We start from the raw sequence: 9,761 nt of genomic DNA, 5'->3' as shown, positions 1-9,761 counted from the left end.
CAGATCTGCACCCAGCATCTTGAACCCGCTGTTCTCTCGAGCCTTGACCCGCTCTCCCTCGCTCAGCATTCGAGTTTAGGGCGGCTACCTCCAAGGCCGAGGTCGGGGCCTTCTGCGCTGTCTCTTCTCCAAGCACTTCCAAAAGGTGTGCATAATACTAATCAAAGCAGTCTTTGCCAATAAGCACAGCCTGCATCCACCCGTCCTTTCAAGCGGCCTGTGACCAGCAGCCGCAGCACTGCTGGTCTGTCTTCAGGGGCGACCCTGCCCTCCTTCATCAGCATGTACTTCTGCACCAGTTGGGCCTGTCTGCCTTTCTCGCGCAGAGTAGAGTAGAAGGAAAGGCTGGGGTCCAGCTGCGTGAGATGTGCTTGGAACTGGGCAAAGTCTTGCTGCTTGAATGCGTGTGCTGCTCTGACTAGAGTGCTGAAGATGGGGTCTCTCGAAAAGAGATGGGTTTAGGACAGGGAGAAGGGCTAGAAGGATGAATTGCACAGCAAGGAGGCCACTACTGCCCAGCACAGACACTCTCTTGCCTCAGGACTGGCTATTTCAACAAACTCTTTGAAGGCTTGGACATACCACTCCCCAGCCTTCTCAAAGTTGCTGAAGGTAAACTGCTGTCGAGCGATATCCGATTTAGCATGGGGTGCTGTGCCACTGTAGGTGTTGAGGAGGGCTGTGACAGTTCTGATTTAAGGCTTGCTCAAGCCTATTGCCCATGCTCTGTACTAGAGCAGCCGCAGCTCTTGTCCCCGGCTTAGTCCCTTCTGCAGCTACTACACAGTCTGGAGTTGAGCCGAGGCCTTGTCCTTCAAGCGCTGTCGGTAGAGGCCCTCAAGCGTTTTCAGAGTGAGTTTGAGGAAGACCTCCCGATTGTCACTGCAGATGGTTCTAAGTTAGTTCTGTGCTGGGGATAGGTCTTGATGGTCAAGGTCTGCAATTGATTCACTGATAGACTCGAGGAGAGATGATTGCTTGGGCTTGGGGAGGCTGTTGATGTTGTGGAGGATGTCTAGGAGGGTGATGTTCATGGCCTTGTAGTCTTGCTGGGTGAGGTGCAGCCTGATCATCTGTGGAATAGCCTAGCATGTTTTGAGGAAGCAACCTTGCTACCTTTATCTACGCACCACCTGAGCGTATGAAAGCAGAGCAGCAGCAGGGTGTCGAGCGGCCTCAAACTCAGCCGTGTAGTAGAGATTGTCAATCTAGACTTAGAAGGGGTCGTCCTCCTACTCCTACTCCTGCTCGAACTCGTAATCATCATACATCTCAATTGTTACTCACTGATCTCATCTCCAATTATACCTGCTTGTTGTCCATGATCGAACTAGATGTGGGGCAGGAGTGGCAGTTTGTGTAGGTGCCATTTCCAGCCACTCTTGATGGGCTGCTCTCTCAACTTGTCAGGGCCAAACCTTCCAAGTCTTCTTAGCTCTACCACGCAATCCAACAACGTCTCAACTGCACTTCCACCCTTCAGGAGACAACCCTTGTTCAGGCAGCAAGCCTCCTCTCCGGCAGCAAGCACAACTCCATTCTAAAGCGGCTAGTCAAGTACCCAGCCAGTCTGACCCTTCTGACACACTCTCTAAGGCAACTGGAGAGTGTGGATCCAGCTGGGATGCTGAAAGAGATGGTGGGTCTGCTGCCATAGAGCAATGAGTGGATTCAAGCACTGGTGATGGCCTTCCCTGTGCAGTTGAAGCAATAGCAGAAGCTGCTGGAAGAGGTGAGAGGAGTGCTTATGTCAATAACCGATAGAAGTAGAGTGCAGCAGAGGAAAGATGAGCCTAACAACCACACAATAGAAGTGTAGTTTTGATTGAATGGATATTTAATGACGATGTCAAAAGCCAGTGGCCGGCGGGTCTGCTGCTTCAAGGCGATGTTCCTGCTACCTTACTCGCTGGGGTTCTATAGACTGCTTGCTGTCAACTACTATGGGAGGAAACTCAACATTCCTGTCAAGATGTTGCTAGCCCTTCTGTACACATCCACAGTCGAACCACTTACCCTAGCAGCTGGCTATATAGGCTGGAAGACAGCTCAGCCCTGAACGTTGACTTGCTTAATCCTGCCCTGCTTTTGTGCGAACCGCTCAGCGTACACTCCCAATAGCTGGTCAGTCTTGTTTAACGGGCTTCGTGGTGGAGTGGCAAAGATGGCAAAAGGCAGGCTGTTGCCTCTTCGTGAAGTCAGGGAGCTTTTCAAGGGTGGTTAAAGGCACTCGGTTTGTAGCTCGGGGTGTCTGTAGGTTTGTATGGATTGATCTTGGCAGCGGGCTGGGTGAAAGGTAGCAAGGGTGTCTGATAGCGAATTGAGGATGGGAGTGAAGTCCTTGCACCTCTTCAGATTGTCAATGCTGTCCTCCAGCTCTGCATAGCGATCGGAGTGAGTGTCTCGTCCTGATGCAGCATGGTCTGGAGCTCTTAGTGATTGAGGTAGAAGTTGATCCGCTGGGGTAAGTCGAATCTATCAGCCTTCTTGATCAGTTGAAAGGCCTTTTCATACTGGCTTAGCTCGATAGTGAACCGGTGCAACTCTGGCTGCAGGCCCGCTATTATCTTCTCTTTGGTCATCTCAAAGGACTGTTTGATGGCCTTTTCAGAGGCGTGAAGCTGTACCCGAGAGGCTGTGAAGGTCCCTTCGATAGTCTCCCAAATCCTGTTCTGAGCCTCCTCAACCTCCACCAAGGCCTCCTTTATCTTCGCTTCCTTCATCCTCAGGTATCGGCAGCGAGACAGGGTCAGCTGCTGGATGTAGTCAAAATCAGATTAGACCTGCACCCGAGCTGAAGAAACGTACTGCACCTGGTGCTTGGAGTGACTGCCACCTGCCGCACAGCCTAAGCACAGTCCTGACCGACACTCCCGACAGTAGAGGTCAGCAGGTTGAGCATGTAGACTGCAGAGAGGGGGCTTGGGAGGAGAGGTAGCACGGGTCTTGGCAGACTTTGGAGAGCGGGGACTAACAGCCTTCTTAAACATAGATGTTAAATGAATGAGTTCGTTATTATAACAGCATGCATCGGGACTAGCCGCTGCCCCCTGCCTGCACACACCTACTCACTCATCTGTCTCCTTGCCCCACTGGCAAGGAAAACCATTCCCGTCAAGACCACACCACTGCCGCACTCTCCGAAAGCCGCAGAGCCTGTGACAACTAGGACTCTGAAACCTTGCTCAACCATGCCAGTCAGATCAGTCGGAGTCTTAGAGCGCACGGCTGCGGGAAGAAGAGCTGCTGAGGGACTTGAGTGTTGCTGTCCTGAAGGGTGAAGAGTATGACCGTCATCTGTTGCACTGTAATGCGGCACAGGAAGAACTGATCCGTGAGGTGGAGTACTGGAAGGAGCGAGCAGAGGAGGGAGAGAGAGCTTGGATGCGGAAGGAAAAGGACCTGCTGGAGAGGGTGAGACTGGTGGAGAGCAAGAGTCAGCAGAAGAACGATTTGCTGAGGGACAGCCTGGCTCAAAAGAATGAGGAGATCAAGAAGTTCATGCAGAAGATGTCTGAGGCCAATGAAGCAAGGTAGGAGAAATGGCTGACTGAAATCAAAAACATGAAAGAAGAGAATGAGAGCAGTAGAGTACAGCTCAGCAGAGTTACTGGCATTCGGGACCACTTGCTTACCGAGAAGACCATCATTGAGGACAAACTCGGCCAGATCAAGCAGGACAAGAAGCAGAAATCACGCACTGTCCATTAGCTGGAAAAACGCATCTGCGTGCTGGAGACTGAACTTGGTAGATGCAGGGCTGAGTCAAGCAGGCTGGAAGATGAGCTGAGACAGGCCCTCGACTTCAACAACGAAGGCACCAGACATAAACGCGGACAGCTTAGTGAACTCGAACAGCAGAATGAACTGCTAGAGCAGCTGCTTGCAGAGGAGAAAGAGGCGGCTTTTAACTTAAAGAAGAGACTGTAGGACAGTCAAAGGGTGGTCAAGGAGATTGAGGAGATGAAGGATCATGTCCTGAGGCAGGCAGAGGATAGGACTGCAGAAACACACAGACTTCAAAAGCAGCTGGCTGAAAAGGAGGCAGTTGTAGAACAGTTGAAGATGGCTACACGAGAGGCAGAGATGTAACTGAGCGTGGTGAGGCATCAGATGGAGGCAGAGAAGAATGACCCGCGGCGTGAGTAGCTGAGTCAGTAGCTGTACAGCTACCGGTTCAAGGCAGAATCTGCCGAAAGAGAGAAGGAGTTCATAAAGCGAACTTATGAGGAGGACAGCATCCGATTCAAGGAGTAGATAAAGAGGATGAGTAGTCTGCTGGCTGATGAGGATGTCAGGTAGAAAGGGAGGATTGACTTAGCACTCAAAACTGAGAAGCTCTCTCTTTAGCATTCCAGGCTAGAAATGGACAAGAAGGAGCTCAAGGAACAGCTCGATCAGCTCTGGAGGGACAAGGAAAAGACGAGAGAGGCTACTGACCAACTCACTCAGGAAAGGTTCAAGGTGACTCGCATGCAGGAAGAATTGATCATCAAGGCTGAGACCATCAGCTAGATCGAAGAGCAATACCAACTCCTGCGATCAGAGAATGGCAGCATGATAGGCGAGTTGGAGCGAGGAAGGAAGGACCTCTGCACGTTGAAGTTGTAGCACGATCGGCTGAAGTTCCTGCTGCAGGAGAGGTAGCTTTAAATCGGGGTGTTAAAGAAGAAACTGGAATTAAAACGGCGATGATATTAGTTTAATGAAATCGAGCATTCTGCACAGCATCAGCGGAGGTACAGCTAGTTCAATCGCCACTCTGCTGCTCTACCCCTTCGAGAAGATTAAGATCGACCTGCACTACTCCAACGTCAAGCCCTCCAGTCTGCTCCTGAACTACAGCAAGCATCCACTCGACCTCTATTCAGGATTATTGCCCCTCATGATAGGCAATGTCATCTCCTACAATATCTACTTCTACTTCTATGAACTCTTGAAAGAACTCATTGGCAGCAAGAGCATGACTTCCACAACGCTGGCGTCCTTCATGGCAGCTATTGTCTCCTCTGTCCTTACCAACCCGCTTTGGTATGCGCAAACCAAGTTCTCTCTGAACAAGGAGGGAGCACATGGCAAGGCTAAGATCCTGCAAGAAATCAAGGAAGACCCCTTGGTGCTGTTCAAAGGCTTGAGCAGTTCTCTCATCCTAGTGACTAACCCAATCATCCAATTCGTTTGCTACGAAAAGCTCAAGCCCATAGTCTACATGGACAATGAGATGGTTCGGGACTTCTTGAACGGCTTCATGAGCAAGCTTATCGCCACCGTGTTCACTTACCCTCTTCAGGTGGTTCGTACCTACCAGCATGTACGATAATGACTAGATGGAGCATGGTAAGAGCAGTATTGTGGGAGTGATGATCTGGGTGGTGCAGATGAAAGGGTTCTTGACCCTGTACAATGGCTTCCTTGTGAAGATGCTTCAGACCACGCTCAACAGCGGACTGATGCTATCTTTCTACGAACGTATCTTCAAAATACTTATTCACATGTTCCCTTGATAATCTGTATCTATGCTTTCTCTGGTGCTTCCCATTACTCTCGCAGCTGTTGATTGGACCTCAGTCAGCAACCAGATTGAGAATGGCATTAGTCAGCGTCTGTTCCCTGCAGCTTATTTGGCCGTGTCTCTCAATGCCTCTCTCCTGATCGCCAAATCTTTTGGCACTCCATCCTACCAGAGCACCGTCTATGAACAGGGAGCACTTGACCCTGGCCTTAGATGGGACCTGGCTGAACTTACGAGTCAGATGGGGACTGTAGCAGCCTTCATGAAGCTGTACGAGGACAACCGGACTGACTATCGGAAAAATGTGACTGACTACATTGCGGCTTACAGCTATCACCTGAAGGAGAATACTACTCTAGAACAGCTGTTGTTGCATAACTCAGGATTGCCTCAGAGTATAACTTCAGCACCAAGCTGGAGTACAATGAACTGATCAAGGAAATCGCACATTAGCCTCCAGCAGCCCATCCGGGCACCAAGTACCTCTACAGTAATCTAAACTATATCATCCTGGGAGAGTGCATTCGCAAGACTTACGTCTACCCATCCTTTCGCTAGGCAGTCTTCTAAAATTTAGTCTTTCTAGGCCTGAGAAACGTTATTTACAGCCCTGACCCTAACTAGGTCCATACCATAGTCCCTTCCACCTACAATACATCTTCAGGCTCTTTGTCTAGAGGCATATCCCTTTAGACCCTCTCTTGCCCATTTTCGGAGGAGCAGGTCCTCATACTGGACTGTTTGGAGCAGGGGCAGATGTGCTTCGGTTCATGCACATTCTGCAAGGAAAGGGGAAACTGCCCAATGAAGCCACTCGATTTTACAAGGAATAGACTGTGACTGCATTTACGACAAAGATCCTCACGAGTCACTACAATAACACAAGGGCACGAGGGTTTGAGACCAAACCTTTGGGAGCGAACCCTCCTTGTGGACACAAGATGTCCGAGCACTCATTTGGGATGAACTCAAGTTCAGGGAGCTACGCGTGGACAGACCCGGTATATAATTTGACGATAGTACTGTTAGGGAGTGGAAAGATGCCATCAGGGTGGTCTCAAGCATAATCATACGCATAGTTCCAGTCATAGTTGTCGGACCTGATATTTGAAGCAGTGTTGCACAACTGATATGCTTAAATTGTTTATGCAATATCAAAACATCAAATCAATGAAGGTCAATATGAAGTATGGATTATTTAATGTATTATCCAATCATATATTCACTCAGTTTTAATTAGATAATAACTTGTCCATGCACTGAACATTTAGAGCGTAGGTATGCCTGAGTAGTTGGCTGAGTTGATTAGGTAAGCAGCGGATGGGAGGTTCTTTTGTTTGCTCAGGTAAATCAGTCTCTATAGACATGCCTTTATGTAGCTTTAGTTTCTACCTCAGTTGAGTGACAGAGTGATGGATGCATTTTTCAGGGTCACCTAGCATACTAAAGACGACATTATTGGCTGTGTTGAGGGGAATTCTACAGAAGAGCTTGTACTTGACCCTTATTTCCTTGAGTGTTTGGTCCTTCATTTTGGGGAGGAAGGGATACAAACTGAAGCAGAGTCGGTAGTTGGGCATGAGCAATAGCTTGAACAGGTTGGTGTTCATTCTCAATTTATCCAGTTTGCGGAGTCCAAACAAACTTCGTGACAGGTTGTGGTATTTGGTGGAGACCATGTTGAGATGGGGTTGAATGTCAAGTTGGTGGTGCAGTTGCAGGCCAAGATATTTGTATTGCTTGACAACAGGATATCCATTGACTTCCTCTAATGCTTGTTATCCTGTCCATGTACATCAATCCACTCTTGCTCTTGTTTACCTCCATTTTGTTTTGATGGCCCATTCTTCAATCAAGTTGATCCCAGACATGGCTTGTTAATGCGAGCCCATCACAATGAGATCGTCAGCAAACATGCGAGTAAAGAGTCCAGCTGAGTCAAGTTGCTCAATGAGAGAATCTACGTACAGATCGAACAGCATGGGTGATAGGGTAGAGCCCTGTGCAACGCCATTGGTTGTCTTAATGCTACGGTCGCCATATCGTACATAAGTGTTGGCAGCTAGCTATGGTCGAATATGTTCTTTTACTGAATGATTCGGAACAGTTTATCCCTATCCACTGAATCGTATGCACTCCGAAAATCAACAAAGAACAGTACAGTTTCAGTTACTGTTTTCTTGCGCCTTTCTATCTCTGCAATCAATCCTAGCTTGCACTATTCGATCGAGCATCCAGGAATGAAACCAAACTGTTCTAATCGGATGTTGTTCTTGCAGTAGTTTCTCAGCTTAGTTAAGAGTCTGCTCTCAAGCATTTAACTACAGGGCTTAAAACCACAATGGGTCTGTACTCATCTATATGGGGAGTGGCTGGGAATTTTTTATTGAGAGGCACAAGTCTGCCTGATATTCTCATTATCCCAATAGTTAGGATCAAAAAAGCTTCTGCAAAAAGTAGCCTTCTTCCGACAGGCAATTATTCGTCTGAGTTTGGGCAAGTGTGATCTCCAGCAATTTGGAAGAGGGAATCAAGCAATCCATCATATCTTGCTCATCTACACGCAAGAAACTGTGATGCTGTTAAAATGATGGAGAAGATGAGTCTCGAGTTATGATCCAGTGATGATCTTCTATGAATGACGTGCTTTCCACATGATGCCTCCATCTCTAGTTTTATGCTCATGGTATCGAGTCAGCTTCTTAAGGTCTTTGAAGGCTTTAGCTGCTTGATCAGAAAACCTTTGTTAGCAAATGGCTTCCAACTTCTTATCGAACTTGCTAATTTGACGCTATGTGTAACCTTCAGAACAAGCCTCAAGATATCTGGGGGTGTTCTTCTTCCTTTAAAATTATCTCTGATATCCACTTGTCGATCTAGACTGCCTGTCTCTTTCAAGATCTGTTTGTATTACCAGCAATTCTGATTCTCAAGTTCTAACACATCTGCAGTGATGGCTTTGAACTTCTTAAGGTCGATGGTTGTTCTGGTAAGGGAGTAGGCTGGAACAAGTATTCTGACACACACAGGTTGATGGTCGCTGAGCTAGTTCCAATGGAGAGAGACTGTTTGGGAAGGTACTGTGGTGAAGATGTGGTCTATCTATCTGTTAGGTTGGTTGGTCATGGTGGTTCTCATTCTACTAGAGCATTTCAATAGAACGTCCAATGGAGGAGTAGAAAATAGTTTGTCCAGTTAATCTGATGAGCAGTTTAAATCCCCTCCCAGTATGATGGCTGGCTCCATGCTGTTGTAGAATTGTAGAAAGTCGAACAGATCTTCTGCAAGGACATGCAGGGCCTTCTATCGATTGTGTTGGCCTTCTGAGTTGCAGTTGAGATAGATGCAACATACCAAGGTTGGTCGTGTGAAGGGTCTTTGAGTGCATACAATTGAGACATAGTTAATCGTCTGAATCCCCTGATCTTGTGTTCAATTCGGGTCTCATTTAACAGTATAATTCCGCAGTTTAGGGATTTCACTAGTCTATTTAGCCTGCTTTTTCTTCTTGTTAATGGTCTGCACGTTCCATTGGTCCACTCCTAGCTGACATTCTTCTTTAGGAACTGAGATGCTCTAGCTATGAAGATCGATTTATTTTACAATATGGTTAAGCCAGGTAGAGGACATATTAATTTCTATGCTGTAGTCTTCAAGCAAGGTGACTTAGTCATTCAGGATGTTCCAGGCATATTGTCCACTCTGTTTTCTTAGCTTGATCAAGGTGCGATAATGTATGTGAGTCGGGTTGAATTGGATGATTGACGTCTTGATATGCAGTTTTTCAGTGGCGAATAGAAGGGTGTGAATCCTTGCCTATGTGTTATTTAGTACGATTGTCAAACAATTCCCAGGCTATACTACTGATCTGTAGGCTGGTTGCTTGCACTTCTAGCACATTTACCAGGGTATTTTTTGACGGATGAGGATTTCAAGGCTTATCCTCTGTGATCTGTTGATTAATCCAATTGAGACTGAGAGAAGGTGATCATTCCTTTCTAGATTGCTTGCTTGCATTCAGATTGGTATTTAAAAGAAGTGAGTTAGCATGGGTTCATGCAGGCTGATTCTATATTCTTGGTATAAATATTGTAAGAATTCAGTGGCACTTTGCTCTTCACCGGGGTTGGGTTGGGGTTGGGGTTGGGGTTGGGGTTGGGGTTGGGGTTGGGGTTGGGGTTGGGGTTGGGGTTGGGGTTGGGGTTGGGGTTGGGGTTGGGGTTGGGGTTGGGGTTGGGGTTGGGGTTGG

The 9,761-nt window shown here is 47.6% G+C and overlaps 1 protein-coding gene across 1 annotated transcript; it reads left to right on the top strand.

Moving 5' to 3' along the window:
* Positions 1–4,705: 4,705 nt before the first annotated feature.
* Positions 4,706–5,320, top strand: LOC308128076 (mitochondrial substrate carrier family protein Q-like; the record flags this gene model as incomplete). The annotated part of the gene is made up of 1 exon (XM_080493741.1): positions 4,706–5,320. One exon carries the CDS (start codon positions 4,706–4,708, stop codon positions 5,318–5,320), a length of 615 nt encoding a protein of 204 aa, XP_080349867.1.
* Between the last annotated feature and the right edge of the window lie 4,441 nt (positions 5,321–9,761).

This window comes from Lipophrys pholis, assembly GCF_963383615.2.
Source record: "Lipophrys pholis genome assembly, contig: SCAFFOLD_96, whole genome shotgun sequence".
Lineage (NCBI taxonomy): Eukaryota > Metazoa > Chordata > Actinopteri > Blenniiformes > Blenniidae > Lipophrys > Lipophrys pholis.
The sequence above is the reverse complement of the archived record's forward strand: the minus strand, read 5'-3'. Positions and strand labels throughout refer to the sequence as shown.